This window comes from Neopelma chrysocephalum, unplaced genomic scaffold, assembly GCF_003984885.1.
Source record: "Neopelma chrysocephalum unplaced genomic scaffold, ASM398488v2 Primary Assembly neopelma1_91, whole genome shotgun sequence".
Lineage (NCBI taxonomy): Eukaryota > Metazoa > Chordata > Aves > Passeriformes > Pipridae > Neopelma > Neopelma chrysocephalum.
The window spans coordinates 2,770,143-2,786,141 of NW_020897753.1; the positions used below are offsets into that span (position 1 = coordinate 2,770,143).

A 15,999-nucleotide genomic window follows, 5' to 3' on the forward strand; every position below is an offset into this window, starting at 1 on the left:
CCCCACACATCCCCTGCAATAATTTGGAGGAGAAAATAATGGTGATCAGCTGAAATTGCACAGGTTTGTGTGCACAGAATGGGATTGTGCACTGAGGGAGTTGACAACTCTGGCTCAAAGCAGGGCTCTGGTTAAAGGAAACATTTCTGGGGACGTTCTGCAGAATATATGGGTTTGGCATAATTCATCTAATTGGTTACTTGCCAAATGTGTAAAGACTAAAACCCCAAGCTTTTAATTCAGGATTTTTCTGCTTTAGCATGTTCTCTCTCAATGCTTTGATGTTCTGGTATTAAAATGTTTGTTTTCAGTCTGGCTTGATATTAAGCTGGTTTAATGTCTTATAGAAACTGTTTTGAAAGCTTCTCTTTTCCTCTCTGGATCCAGCTCCCTGGGTGGGTGACATCTCTTATCATCAGTCAGACAGTTCTGAGTTGTGGCTTTAGATAATGAAAACCAAGCCCTAGCATTTTTCTTCCCAGCAGAGTTATTCCTTTATTTCCTTTCACCTCAGATGTCTTTTCCTCTGTGCATATCCCAGTGTGTTCAGTACAGCATTGTACTGTGCAACCCAAAATTTCCCTGTCTCCGTGTTCTCTTACAGATTAGACTTGCAAAGGAATTGGAGACTTTTCTCACAGTTCTAGAGGTGCTTTCTGTCTTCACTCACAGTTTTTCATTGTCTGGCAATTGAAGTCACCACTCATAATCCTCTGCTGCCAAGAGTTTGTCACTTCTGATCCCAGCTATGCTCCTTCCTGTAGCACTTTTTCCTTGTGGCATGACAGTGTTACCATGTAGTGCTCCAGATGTTTCCTTCCTGGCTGAAAGACATCAGGAGAGTTTTAGCTCTTTAGTGCTGCTCATTCATTTCAACTGAGTTCATTCCTGCTGCCCTTTTCCTGCCTCATTCCTGCTGCTACAGCGGCCACTGGTGACACGGTGCAGGGGGACAGCAGGATATATCCACCTTTGTATTTCACACAGCACCCAGAGCCTGCCTGATGGCCCTGATCCAGAACTCAGGGAGGCCAAAGATGCTACTGAGAACCAGACACCTGGAGGCAGCATTAGATGGAGAGCCAGGACCCTTCTCCCCTTCAGCGAGAGAAGATTAGACAAACCAGTGGGGACACTGGGAGATCATCTCATGTGCTGTCTGGCTTTTCATTTTATTTTCTCTTTATTGTTTTCTATTTTCTCTCCTGGCCCTGATCAGTGAATCTCAGCAGGCTCTGGGTGCTTTCTCTCAAGCAGAGACGTTGGGGAACACACCATTTCAGGTGCTTTCCTAGCCATGGGCAGGAGTAAATGTAGTTCAAGAGCCTTCACAGCCTGCAGCAGTGAGAATACAGGAACTGGGGAGAGATGATCCAGCAATGAACAAGATACAGGATATTTTTGGGTTTGCCCTTTAAGAGCAACTGCTGTGCCTCTTAAATTCCACTGAGATGCTGGAGAGCAGCTCATGCTCTGCCTCAGTGCTGGAGACTGAGCTGGTTGCTCTTGCGTTGCTACCAAGCTGAACCTACTGCTGTGCCCTGGGCTGGACTCCTTGGGGCCAGACTGATGCAGAAAGGCAGTGTCCTTCAGGTGCCAGAGGGCTGGAGGAGGCAGGGATCTGTTCCCAGGCTCCTCTCCCAGCCCTCTTCTTACAGGGAGGTCACCCTTCCTTGTCCCAGCAGACACAAGAGCTGCTCATGCTGGAGGTGCTGGTTTCCTCTGGCAGGTAACTAAGCTGTGACTGTGCTGTCTCACCTCTCAGTTTTTGGGCTTCAGCAGAAGCACAAGGAGCTTTGGGCTTCTCCTCAGGAGAGTCAGGGCCCAGGTCAGTGGGCGAAAGAGGACTGTGACACAGAGAACTGCAAATGGAAAATGGACAGTGTTTCAACCTTCTGCTCAAAAGCAAAAGAGAGCATTAATGTGCCAGAAAAAAGGGCATCTTCAGCACAGCCTTTAGGGCTTTTGATTCCCAGAGTGAGCAACCCAGAGGCACAGGGACACTACAGCCAGAGTCGACCTTTTCCCAGGGCCAGTCTGCCTCCAGTGAGGCAGTAAGTAATTATATATGAACGTGGCACGTAAATAAATAAGGCCACACTTTAATTAGAGGGTTATTTCTAATAAGGAAGTCTTCTTTCCTACAGCTAGCCCTGACAACAAACCTCTTCCAGGGAATGTTAAGGCAGCAGTATCTTCTGTGTGAAGAGCAAACCAGGAGGAGAACTTCTGCCCTCTGACAAAGGCCCTGTGCTGCCAGTTACTGAATCGTATTTTGCTGATGGGAGCGGTGGGATTTTATTTTCCATATCAAGAAGAGGGAGCTGAGGTGATTGCTGGGACAGTGGGGGCTTTGCAGAGCTGATTCTGCACATGTCCTACCCAGGCAGTCTTAATTAAAAGTCCAGCCTGGGAGAACAGGAGTTTTCCAGAATATTAGCACACACTTTAAAACCCACATGGTGAGGAGCAGCCATGAACACGGGCTTTGTTTTTGGAATTGTGGAAACAATGTTAAAAGGGGAAAAACTGTATTGGCCACAACATTATAAAGACATTTCCTCCCTCATCTAGACATTGTCAGAGAAATGCAATATGTGCAGTTGTACCTGGCAGCATTAAGCAGTTCCTACGTGGAGCCTTGAGAGCTTTCTTCTGTTCACAGGAGGTTTTTGTCTCAGATAACCCACGTATGATGTCTGGTGCCCCTTCTTCCCATATGATGATCGACGGCTTCTTCATCGTCCCATACATGCCTGCCAAATTAACAGGGTGTGAGCTAAGTTAACTCATCCAGGCCATTCTGGATTACACCACAGTGTTTCTCCAAAGTCATACCAGGTGCAGATGGAATATTGCCACTTGCCACCGGTTCTAATTAAAAACCTGGATGTAATGAGCCCGGTAGCAGTGATACGCACGGGGCCATAGTGTGCAAGACTCATGGCATTAGGAGTAGAGCTGGTTGAAAGATAATTATTCCTTCTTGTGTCCACCAAAATGTGTTATTACATATTCCATTGGAATTTGAAATCTTTCTTTTTTTTTTTTAATCAGTTCCTCAAAGTTATTTTTATGAAGGCTTTGGAAGCGTTTCCATCAGTTATACAAAGATGTTGTCCAGAATAAACAGGAGAAAGCTGTGCTGTATGAACAACCTAATGCACTTCAAAAGGCTCAGCAGCACGCTGGGATGTCAGATTATTTGCAGAAGGTCAAATCAATTTTACGATCAGGCAAACATTAGCAAATTGCTTTTCTTAGAAGCCGAGCAAGTAAAGTATTTTCCAAGAAATACGCTTGAGGAAAAATCGAAAGGCATTTATTAGAAACCAGCACTCAGTGAGACTTGTTCTCTTTAAGTCACTTATTCCCTGTGTAATGGGGAACCATTACATCCAAATATCACATGGGGCAAATTCAGGAGTAAAAGTTTTCTACTCTGTAGAGCAAATGAATCAGAACTGGGGCCTTTCTGTCTGTGGTGTAGAGAATAATCTTTGAGAGGGGATTTTTACATGTTTGCTTATGTAACTTCAAAATACGGGGCTAAGGGGCTCTGTGCCATAAAAATCAGTGTCTACTTAGGGATCATATTTCCTTTAAACCCAGTGGCTGCTCCAAATTATCTCCAGACAGTGCATCCAAGGGAGAGAGGGGACAGGGTGGCTGCTGGTTGGGGAGATGGTGACTTCCTGCTTGAGGAAAGAAGTGCCCTGCCTTGCTTTGGGAAGAGAGAGACAGAATAAAGTATCGAGGAAAACATCTCCTTAGTGTCTAAGCAAGAGCCCAAGGAAAGCTCTGGGTGACTTTTTTTCTGGCCAAGAATCGTCCTTCTCAGAGCTTTGCCTCTCAGCTTCTCAGAAAACAGAGCTAAGACTCCAAGTCCTCTTTTACCTGCTCCCCTATTTTAGAGTCAATGCATCGACCCGTTCTGCATCAGACAGTGTGAATCCACATGAGTGACGCAGACAGGGATGATCCGTGCCCTGGAGCCGGTGGCACGAATAAAAAATCTGCTGGAGAGGTCTAAAGAGAGATGCAGAGAGCAAATGGATGATGGTAGCATTCCTCCTGTCACCTCTGTTTCCGGCATCCAAACATCTAGGGACTTCTGTAGACCTTTTTTTTTGTTGTTTTTTTTTTAAGATTGTAATTTATTCTCATCTTTCTGCCTGTATTTTTATCTTCTGGACCTTTATATAAACAACAGTGGAGTCTGCTGCTCTCGAATGGATGGATAAGAAGGACACGGTCCCTCCCTTTGCAGTTTGATACCTGGTAAATCAGTCAGTGTTGTGTGTATGGTTATTGGAGCTGCTCGGGAATTTTCCATCAGTGTGTTTATTCACTGGAAAATGGGGCCTCCATAAATTTAAAGCAGGATGGGAATTTAAATCTCTGATGAGGACTAAAAGCTTTCCCAATTCCATCTTGGGTAAAAAGAGAAAAAAAAAGTGCATTTTTAATATATGTATATATGAAACCCCAAAGGTGGCCAGGGAAGGAGAGGAAGGCAAGGAACCTGAAAGCAGTTTTAGCTTCATATTGCTGACATCTCAATTAATTTAATGATGACACTTAAAATGGAAGTGGGGAAAACAAGCCTGTAATGGAGAACGGGCACTGTTCTTAGAGTAAAAGGGCAGTTCAAATCCAGAATGGATTTGTCGGGTCTAGAAAAATCAAAAACTTTTTGGGCTGTATTTTGGCAGTGCTCTAAGGCTTCAATGGAATTCTGTGGGGTGAAGGTTGTGTTTCCACCTTGAGGCCAAGGCAGAGTGGAAGTCAAACACCAGCACAGAGACATACAGGGGAAGGCCTGTGGGGGAAGCAGTCGGGTGTCGTGCCAGTCAGACATCCAGGTGTAAATGTCTGGATTATCCACTGGGAATGGTTCTCTGATGACAAACCCTTTTACAGAAGGAAATATGAGTGCTATTCATTATTGAAAATAACTATTTAAAATAAATTATCTACTCAGAAGTTCTGTAATCACAGATAATGTATTTGTATCAGGGAAGTATTTAATTATCATATATAGAAGCATTCAATTTTAATGCATGTTCAGTCTACATATTTCGAATTAAGTCTCTAAGCATATGTCGTAGAACTGTTCAGGTTTCTGTCTCCAAACACTGTGACATGGGAAACCAGAGTTGCAGAAATCTTTTCTCTCACTTGGTTCCTTTTCCCTGTCAAAAATGACCTCTGAAAAATTTTCCCAAAGGATTGAAGTAAGGGGTGAAGTATAAAAATACAGGTGTGCACACACTTTCTGACTAACTGCATTATTTGGAAGAGAGACAGATCTGTAGAACTCTTGGAGCTTTAATCCTGGTATTTTTCAAAAATATTTGTCTGGTCAGAAGCTGCCCAGCTCTGGTTAATGAAAGACAATGTTTCTAAATTAGTGCAAAGTTAAGCTCTTGTTTGGGATGTTTTCAAATTAGTATAAAGGTTATGTTACATCTGTGATTATTTCCAATGCCTTACAGAATCAGAGATGAGTTTAGCATCGTGCATAAGTGATAAGTAGCTTCCCAGACGCTTTTGGTTTTATTTTTCCTTGCATTTCTAACCCTACCCCTGCAATTGCATGAAAATGTGTTGATTGTTTGCTTCAAGAACGTCGTGTCATAAATACAGATCTCTTTCTGGCAATCTCTAAAAATACCCTTCAGTCTTGGGTGGTTTAATGATTGATGAAGCTTGGAAATCAAACTGTTGTCTGGGGGTTGTTGTGAGATAAACTTACACTGTGGGACTAAAATTCCTCTGAGCTGAGCGGGGGCAGTGTGAAGAGGGTACTGCTTTAGGATGCTAAAGAAGGCTTCTGGCAGAATTTAGGAGCCAGTATAAGATAAGTATCCAACTGCCTGGGCTTTGTTTAGTTTCTTTTTGAGAAATAATCCATTTCTGTTCATGTCTGCAAACATAAGATTTGGAAGAAAGCTGAAAAAGATCGTGGCAACACACGGCTCTTTCACCTCCTTCTCTTTCCATAATATCACACGCATGGCTGGTGCTTGCGGTGAGCACAGCAACGCCTTCTGAATGCATGCAAACAAATAACCCGCTTTTTAACATATGGCAGACCAATATGCATTTTTAATTATTGCTTTAAGATCTTGGTTTGCAGGCAGAAATCCTCCAGCCATCAACCAGCAGCCGAACAAAGTGCTGATGTGCACGCGAGGCTCACAGGTACCCGCTGGATCTCACAACAAACCCTCCTGCTTTCCCTGCCCGCGGATTTCCGCGTGGCTGGCTGCCTGCTTTGTTCTTCTGAAGTCTTGATGAAGTTCTCTGGCCCATAAAATACAGGTCAGGCCAGCTGACCAGGCTGATCCCTGCCAGGATTAAGAGCCATGACCATGCAGAGTCCTGAGGACTCCGCACAGGATCTGAAGCGCGCGACCTTCCCATCGCTACGGCAGCTGCAGGCGAGAGCGTTGGCAGCAGGAATGTCATGAGGGGATGGAGGTTCTGGGCCCAAATGGGCTCTGCCCCCTGGCAGGGTGTGAGGGACAGGGATGGAGGAGGAGAAGTGTTGCTGCAGCTTTTCTGGGTTGTGTAACTGTATAGTCATGAGGTTCTATGAGCACGTCCAGGGCGCTCGGGTCTTGGCAGAGGAGTTGTCTGTTGAAACAAGAGAATTACAAAAACACTTCAAGGAAGTGAAAATTGGCCTCTCATAAAATGTCCACAAGTGCTGATGCATATCTTCTGGAGGAAGAAAAAGGCAGGCAGACTATAGATGATGCATAGATTCTTATCTCGAAAAAGAAGCATTTAATGGGAAGCTCCCCTTCACCTCAAATAACTCCTCCCAGCCTATCATTTCAGAAGGAGATCTGTTTTCTTTGTCTGGGTTGTTTCATAGCCCTGGTGCTGCTGTATCAAAGTGCTTCTCTAGTTTAGATAAATCCCCAAGAGACAGGAAGGCAATATAGTCACAACCCTGGTTTTCAAAGACTTCTGGATAACCCATATTAAAGGCACAAAAGCAGAGCTACAAAAATTAGTCATTTGACTCGTAACTCCGACCACGGTCATTTGCAGCCTGGAAAATGGCCTGATTTATCCAAGGTGGCCTGCAGTTGTTGTAGCTGAGTGAAGTTAAATAATGCAGCGCTCTTTAAAATTGCATGAGTGTATGATTTCGTTTGCTTTATTCATTCCTACTCTGCTGTAGTTTGTTCCAGTCAATGATTATTGCAGCTGTTCAATCCATCTCTGGGAATGGTGGGACGTTGTGACTTTTCCTTACTCGTGCCATGCACTAAGCTATACTGTTCCAAAAGGAAGCTGAACTTTCCCTGTGCTGTGAGTTTAGGAATGACTGTATGGCCTTGCCTTTATTTTAAGGTAAGCTCAGCATGGAAAAGTGTGTGTTACTTTCTAATAAAATAATTTGATTGACTGCACTGACATCCTTAGGAAGCAAAAGAGTTCCTACAGCATGTCCTCCACACAAGGGAGCCTTTCAAATGTCTGTCTCCTCTTCAGGCCCACTGTAGGTTCTTGCTTTCTGGATCTATGTCAAAAGAGTGCCTTCCTGGACTAAACTCTTTGGCAAACTGATGTTGGTAGATGCTGAAGGAGATGTGCAAGGCAAGAGAAAGCAGCAGGAGAGCATCTACCCCTGCTACCTACTGCAGAACAGAGCTGCAAAAGCAGCCTGACCTTTGGAAGAGGTGGAGACTGTCCAAGAAGCCCTGGGGCTGCTGGAAGCCTGGATACCTCAGTGCTCTGTATAGTCCTGCCAACATCTCAGTGCACAGCCTTGAGCAAGCACTGACATCTGTGGACACCCTTCCTTGCCCAGGATTAGCTGTACCTGCCCAGGCTGGTGTCACTGCCCTCACAGCTCCGCTCAGAGAGGTTGCAGGAGTGTCCCGTGGTGCACAGGAGAAAGCAATAGGATGGATTAACTAAATTTGCCTGTTTAAATCGATCAAAGGATCAGGTGATCTTGCCTGGACTAGCTTAAGGAGAGGTTATGAGAGCTGCTTTGCCAGCAGCAACATGGGGATGAGGACAGATGGCCAAGAATGATAGTCCAACATCTCCCACTGCCCTAGCTGTCTGCACAGGGAGCTCTCTCTCCGGGGCCTTTGGAGCCTGCAGAGCAAAGTTTGGAAACATGCACTTGCTACTGATCTGAAACACCATGGTGAAGTGTGGGGTGAGAAAGAGCCTTTCAGATATGGGACCTAACATTATTTAGGAATTAACATTATTAATTTGCATCAGTTATTTCTCTGCTTGTGAAACTCCTTCCTATTTAACAGATAGGGACGGAGAGAAGCTGGCAAGTACCAAAGAATCCAGCAGTTGTCATGTCTTGTCTGAGATTCAGGTACAAGAAATGAAATCCTGACTTTATGAAAATCAACAGGACTCTTGCAAGCAGCTTCAGCATAGCAGAGATCTGAACGAACAGAGGGAGACCAAGCTGTGTGAGGCACTGCTTACATTGAGGATCTTGGATTTCTTCCATGCAGAAACCTGAGACTTTACAGAGGAATGTCCTCTTACAGAGGATGCCCCATCCCTGGAAGTGTTCAGGGCTAGACCGGATGGGATTTTGAGCAACCTGGTGTAATGGAAGGTGCCCTGGCTCATGGCAGGGTGGTGGTTTTTAAGGTCCCAACCCAAACAATTCTGTGATCCCACGGCACAGTAAATGCTGGTTTTGCTCAGCCCTGTGACTGCTGTGCTTGTGTCTGTGACCAGGTGAACCCCGAGGTGCTGTGACAGCGGAGGCCACAGCCATTAATCAGCCCAACACTCCGGGTGTCTGAACTCCTGAGTCAGCTCAGGTTGCCCTCTGCTGGGTCTTGCCCACCTCCACGTTTTTTCCTCCTTGCCCTACCCCACCCTCCCTGCAGTCAATCCTGAAAATCATGAGGCAATTGCCAGAATTTCCAGGCAGCCTGCCCAAGGAGCAACACGGAGCAGCAGTTTCTCAAGCAGCTCGATCACTGAGTACCTGGACACGGTGCCAAGAGCACTTGCAATATTTGACAGTACAAGCTCAGCTAGTGGAGGTGAGCAATTAAAACTCTGTCTCTCATCTTTTTCCTCTATCTCTTGGACCTCTTGGTCACAGAGAAAGTTTAAACGTGTGATCTAAAGGCACCAAAGGTGAAAAGCCAGAAGAATCAAAGGATTTTTATAACCCAAGTTCAGCTATCACAAAACAAACAATGAATTTGGAAGAGGGCTGACTTGTGTTTCTCTGTATCTTTGTGTTACAGTCTCTTTAGACTTAATAGCACCTTATTCATTTGTACTGTCACTGCAAAATAAAGGTGTTGGCCTTCCTGAAAATTTAGGTCTCTGGGCCTGTACTAGAATAAAATATAGATTATTTTATCTGTCATAAGTATTTTATTTCTCAAAGGAACCATGACTAGGGGATTCTGTCTCCATTATGGTACTTTGAAAGGCATTTAGAATGAATTTCAAAAGCTTTGATTATATTGAACAAGTGTCTTTTTATTTACACTAGAAAAGATATAAAAAATGTCCTATGGGGACAAGTGATAAAAAAATCATAAAAACTAGCACAGAAGTTTCTTTCTTTAGAAACCAAAACCTGCATATACATAAACTGCATAAGAGAAGTTTTTAGAGGGAGATAAAAGTTGTATAATAGTTCTGCTGTATCTTGTCCCTACAGCACAAAATCCCTTCTCCTGCCCTGGTGCAGATCCTGCTGACCAAACTGCATGTTGCACGTGAGGATCTCCCAATGTAGGCTTTTGATTTGGTTTAAATTTTTTTCATTATCAGTTGGCCGGCGGTGAATGTTCACGTTCACCCAACCCATGCCAAAAATATTACAGTAGATTTTGCAGAATAAATACCAGCACTCACTCAAAACTGTTAACAAAGATATCCAAGAAAACTCTGAGGTTTCTTTTTTCTTTTTATTTTTCTATTTTCTCTTTTTCTCCTTTTTTCCCCCCTCGTGACATAGTGCTTTGATCTGCCATGCAATTGGGTCAGCACTTGGGAAATACATTTTAACATACCCATCTCTGATGTGAATATTATGCAGGAGATCCTTAATGTAAAACCTCATGGATCCCACAATAGAGCCCCCTGTCAGGAAAACATGAGCTCTGCAAAAGCCCTTAACTAGCACAGGGACCAAACTTACTCAAAAAGCAAAAAAAGATATCACTGGGCCAGATTCACATTTGATTAGAACAGCACAGGAATCACCAGCTCCCATGGATCATTACTGGTTAAGAAAGACTCTGTTGTTCATTTCCAGAGCAAGATTATGCTGATACCTCTAAGCTTGGGGAGCTTTTAGGCCTTGTCCACGCAGGCAAGTTTTACCAGAATAAGTTTACTAGGGTAAATTAGCCTAAATGCTCGTGCAGGCAGCTGAGCATTGAGTCTGAAACCCACTGCTGGTGTGCAGGGACCTGTTCTTGGAGCCTGCAGGCTGCCTGTGATGGGGGGCTGCGTCCTGGGCCATGCAGAGTTGCACAGGATCTGATCACAGGCACTGCAGGTCTGCTGGAAGCTTCTGAAGACAAAAGCAGTGTGAGAGAACCTGTGCCACTGGGTCCTGAACAGCTGCAGCCAGCAGCAGCTGTTGGCTGGGGCTCCCTACCGCCTCTCCGAAGGGTGTCTGCAGTGGGAGAGGCTTCGTGGTGCGTGTTCTGACTTCCAAAATGTCCTTCCTCTGCAGGGCCTGGGAGCACAAAGAAAACTTTCAGTGCTGGGCAGCAACGAAAGGGTCTTGCTTGTCCTGTGGATGCTCTCAGAGACCCCGGCTCTGTGAGCAAGGAGAGAGGCTGCCCTGGGGAGAGCTCAGACGGAGCTTTGGAGAAACCACAGAAAGAGCAAGGAGATGAGAGATGGAGAAGGAAGGAGGCAGTATGGGGAAACAGGGAGAGCTTTGCCACTCACAGGTCCCTTAGGTCGATGGAAGAAAGACTCTTCTCTTGTAACCCTGTAGCCCTGAGGGCTGAGGCTAAATTTTCTGTCACTCCCAAGAGGTGTAAAATGATGGCTGTGGGGAGACAGACTCCAGAATAGCAGAGGTAACTCAGCAGGGGCATAAGCCAGCCTGTCCATTGGCACCCCTCCTGTCACACCGAGAAAGAATGGGGGAGATTCCCTGGCAGAAGTGCCTACAGCCATCCCCTCAGCAAGACACTTGTCCTGTGCTGTCCCATGTGAGCTCTGCAGGCTGCCTTCAGTCCCATATCCCCACAGAAATGATGGCAGTGTGGTTCAAAGAGACTGTCCCAACTTGCCAGCCAAAGTTCTGACCTGACTCTTTCTTATGAATCCCACAGTAGCCAAGAAGTCGAGAGGGAATTCAGGATTTTTAATCCAGAAGAGGTTTAAAATCAGGCACTTTCCTTCATCTCAGGTCCTTGTCTGGGTCTTTGCTCCCTCTTGTTCATCCCTGTTTTTTCTTTCCAAGGTGAGTCCAGCCCTCAGTGCCTTGGTAGGACCTTCTCCCCCTCGTTCCTTGGCCTACCTTGCCTTCCTCCAGGGACTGGGGTCTACTGGGGCCTTTCACAGCCACCAAAGCAGGCTCTTTCCCCTGGAAAAAGCAAAATTTTTGTTTTGCACAACAAACTGCAATGCAGTTAGAGAGTCATAACCATTTTCCAAAGCATTCTTGCCTCCCTCATTTGCTGAGCTACAACGATCTCACAATCTTGTGCATTTTAACTTCTACTGTAGGCACAATCCACAAGTTTGCCATAAAAGTTACCTTTCAGGGATAAGTGGCTTTCTACGAAGGTTTTCACTGCCTTCTGATACTCGTCTTCAGTCATGTGGAGCTGGGCCACCTCCGTGTTTGAGGAGCACTCCTCTGTAGCTGTCCCCTTCTCTCGGGCAGGCCAGTGTGCAGCAGACACCCTGAAACCTGCTTTATCCAGGTTCCTTGCAAACATCCTCCCGATGGAACTGTTGGACACGAGAACCACAACCGCTCTCCCTTTCACATCAATGTGCCTCTCCACGGTGCCGAAGGAGAAGATGATAACGAAGCAGGTCAGGAAGGCGATGGAAATGCAGGCCATGGCATAAAGGAGGCAGGAAAGGGTCATGGCGAGCACTAAGTCTATGGCCAGCAGGAAGAAATGCTGCAGGAGGAAAATCATCGTTGGAAGGACGAGCTGCAGCCTCCTCCTGCTGCCTCCTCACTCTCAAGCCAGCTGAGAAATCTGCCGGGAGTCACCCCGTGCAGCCACGCTGTTATAAAACCAGGCAGCCTTGCGAAATGTGCGGAGGCAAGTCACAACCCCGTGGGGAGGATGAATCATTTTCTGGGATAGAGCAACAATGGGGATTTTCAAACCACGTACGTTTGCAGGCGACAGCAGTGCCGTGTTTGTCTTGGCTTTGCTGTGCGCTTGGAAGCTCTGCTGGGCTGAAATGCGAGGATTTGTTTTGTAAGGACATTTCCTCATGTGTCGTCTTTGGGGCCAGTGATGTGTACAGGTTATTTGGAAGCAGCCAACTTTAGGGGTTTCTCCAAGGAGTGTGTGTGTGGCATTGGGAAGCCACGAAGTAGAAATAATCCCTGTATCTGCTTGGCACACTGAGACTCTTAAAGTTGCCAGTCTCCCACTGCTGTAACACAGCAGTTTCAGGGAGTCTGGGCAAGGACCCAAGTGGGCACAGAACTGGGACCCTGCCCCGTGCAACCAGCTCTTGCTGTGGTGTAAAACATGCCACCCTGGGAGCACTGTGCTCCTGTAGGGACTGCGCCAGTCCAGGGGGAGTTCAGTCACATCACAGGTAGGGAATGAGCTGGGTGCTGGAGAAAGCTTTTCCGGTTGAGGACAGAGATTTTGGGGAGGGTCCTGCTATTTCTCAGGCAGGCAGAGCAGTGCCATGGCACAGAGTGTAGTTATCCCTGACTTCAGCACATGAGCAGACAGAACCTCTGCAGGATTGGGAAGAACCTGGTAGGCTTGGGAATGAGACCAGCAAAGGTGAATGCTGCAGTGTCAGGACTTGGCGTACCTGCAGCAGAGGGTCAGGGGGGAAGCTCCCGTGTAAGCTGCCAGCTCTCCTGCTGATTTCTCCCTGAAGTTGGAAGCAAGACCTTTCCCTTCTTGGTCAGGGTGGAAGTGCTGCTGATCACTGTCAGTGATCATCATCAGTGGCATCAGAGCTCTTTAAATAGTGTCGTCTTTTATTATTCTTTTTAATGTGGATCACTGTAAAGGGCCCCCCTGAGAAGGTGTGTGTTGTGTTGCAGGTGGGTGTTGTGTTGCAGGTGGTTGTTGTGTTTCTTCCTTGCTCTAACTGGAAAGGTACTGGGAGTGGGGGGACTGCCTGTCAGCACAATCCACACGTTTTACTGGTCCTTCTTGTTCATGCTCTGTGTGAACGTGTAGATCCCATCTCTTGGATCAATAGCACATTGTGCTATCACACCAATCCAGCTCTAGGCACTTTTGGGATGGAGTTGCTGCCAGCTGCACCCCAAAATCACCTGCACACCCCACCTAGTACGTGTACAAACACACAGAGCTTTGTTTGGAGTGGACAGGGGGATGTAGACATTCAGTTTGCCTTTAAGTGGTTCCTGAGCAGTGAGAGGCAGCAGGGCTCTGTGTGTTGGGCATCTTATCTTACTCACCAAGTGCTTTTAAAAATCGTTGAGCCTTTCATGCCAGAAGACTGGGGCAGGACATGGCAGCTTGGTAGGGTGTTACCTGCCAGGCTTTGAACTGGCAGCCCGAGCCTTGTGGTCTGGGCCAGGAAAAGTTCATGGTCCTTTTTGCTGCCAAAAAAATTAAAATTCAAAACATTGCCTCTGCCAGAGGTGAGTTTGCACCCCTTGCTTGCTACATCTGCTGTCTGAGCGTGTGAAGCTTCTGTGCTCCTCTAAACTCTGGAGCCTGAAGGTCAGCCCGAAAGGCAGGAGTGGGAGAGCTGGAGACACAGGCTCCGATCGTCCCTCGCCGGCCCGCGGGTGTTTTCATTTCTCCTTTCGGTGGGGCTCGTTCCTGAATTTCCTCACTGCGCTTCCCGGCTGCTGGAGTTGGGGGAGTGCATTTCTGCGCTGGGTGCAGGAAATGTCGAGGTTTCACCTCAGCTGTGGGGTTGTTTTTCAGAAAAAAAAAAAAAAAAAAGTTGTTGGAGTACTTGGACTTTAGATTAAAAAAAAAAAATTAAAAGAGGAAGAATTTTTAAAAATCTTCTCTTTTTTTCTAGTCAGCACCATTTATAACGAATAAGTGGCTCCACCTCTCGGCCGCCCGCGGGGCCGCAGCAGCGGGGGCTGGCTGGCTGCTTCCCCCACCGCAGCTCTTCATATAGGGGATCTTTTTGGCTAACCCTTCTGACCTTCCCCAGAAACCCTCTGGTTCTAAGAGGTGAACCATCAGCTACCCAGAACCATGCAAAATTTATTTTATTTGAAACTTTTTTTCACCCCAAGGAATGATTTCTCTCTTCAGGGGTTCTTAGTCGACAAATAAATATTAAAATGAGAGGTGCTAGTGCAGGTCAAGAAAACACTTCCAAAGCAGTGATCTTTTTTTTTTTTTTCCTCCCCACTACTGTAATATCTGGGAACAGTCAAGACCTGAGGCTTGCCCTGGGTTTTATCTTACCACATTCATAAGCATAAAGATATTTTGCCAGTAGGTGACCCGTGGGGGAGCAGTGACATGTCCACTGGCTCCACTGCTGGCTGTCACCCAGTTGGGGTTTTGCACTACAACCACCAAGCTGACTCCTCCAAGGGTATCCACTGAATCCTTTCCTAACTGGCGTTAACCCTTGGGCTGCTGCATCATTTTAATCAGTAAATTGTTCTTTTCAAACCTGTTGAAGTGATTTAACGCTCTGCTTCTGCACAGGGTTTGCTGTTTCTCATGTTAAGCAGAAGAATTAATTGAATATATCTGCCTTGTGAGCTGGGTTATTGAGTCATTCCCTGGGGTGTGCTGTGCCTCTCAAAGGTGTCTGGTTGTTTTCAGTGGCATGATTTTGGATTTTCATCGGAGGGTGTGTGCTGGAGATCTCATGGCAGGCTGGAGTCCACCTGGTCACAGCTCCCTCCACGAACTGGTGGGTTAGAAGGGGCAGAAAGTCAGCCAAAAGGTGTGTCTTCGGGTCAGATGAATTCAGGCAACACCTCTGTTGGAGGTTCAGTGTCTGTCAATGGCAGCCTGATTTGACCACGTGGTTCAAAGTGCCTCTGACAGGGAGCTCTATATTTTTTAAAATCTCGTGAGTGCAGCTAAACTCTCTATAATTAGAGATTTATCTTAAGCCTCTTTCAAGAAGATCCCAAAGCTCTGATTATTTCCTGATCAATACCACCGTGGTGTTCCTAATGCTACTGAAAGAGCAACAAAAAAATGATATTTTTCCTAGAAACTGCATCCTTAAATTCAGATCTCCAGGAAAGTTGGAAGCTTTACAGGGACACCACGGGGCTTTGAGGCACTTGGTGAGGTTTCAGGCCAGTGCAGTTGACCTTTTGCTGCCTGCATTATTGAGGGCAGAATGATGCATCTCCAGGCAAGGGAAGATGGAGCTGGAAGGCTCAAGCTGAGGGGTCAGTCCCCCTCCTAATTCAGGACGTTGCTTCTGGGTTTACAGGTTTACTCTGCTGCCAGCCGTGGGTGTTGCTCCCTGCTGGGCTTGGCTATATATTTTTCCCTTTGAAAAGAAAATACCCAAGTAGAAAGTAAACATTTTAATTTTACGAAATAAATTATTTCAATAACGTTAGATTTCATGTTAGCTTTACAATGGCTTCCCTACATTCTGGGTTTATTCTGCTGTGGAAGGGGAGGCACAAATTTATTTTTTTTTTGTGCTTTGGGCTGCACTCAGGAGAGCTGTGGAGATACAAGAGCTCAAAGGGAAGTGCAGTGAGAGCCATCAGAGGCCCTTTGGTGGGGAGCAGCTTTTTGCAGGCTCTCCAGCAGCCTGTGGGAGCTCTCACAAAACAGCTGCTTCTCTTTTCCCCCTCCTGTT

General features: G+C 46.2%; 2 protein-coding genes across 5 annotated transcripts in view; one reads left to right on the forward strand and one right to left on the reverse strand.

Annotated features, from left to right (window-relative positions):
- Positions 1-15,999, forward strand: part of PAK5 (p21 (RAC1) activated kinase 5) — a 313,912-nt gene that overhangs the window by 184,877 nt on the left and 113,036 nt on the right. The window lies entirely within an intron of this gene.
- LOC113972388 (estradiol 17-beta-dehydrogenase 2-like) lies at positions 11,400-12,198 on the reverse strand. The gene is made up of 2 exons (XM_027693413.1): positions 11,759-12,198; positions 11,400-11,584 (listed from the first exon to the last, which is right to left on the reverse strand). Exons 1-2 carry the CDS (start codon positions 12,150-12,152, stop codon positions 11,544-11,546), a joined length of 435 nt encoding a protein of 144 aa, XP_027549214.1. The 5' UTR covers positions 12,153-12,198; the 3' UTR covers positions 11,400-11,543.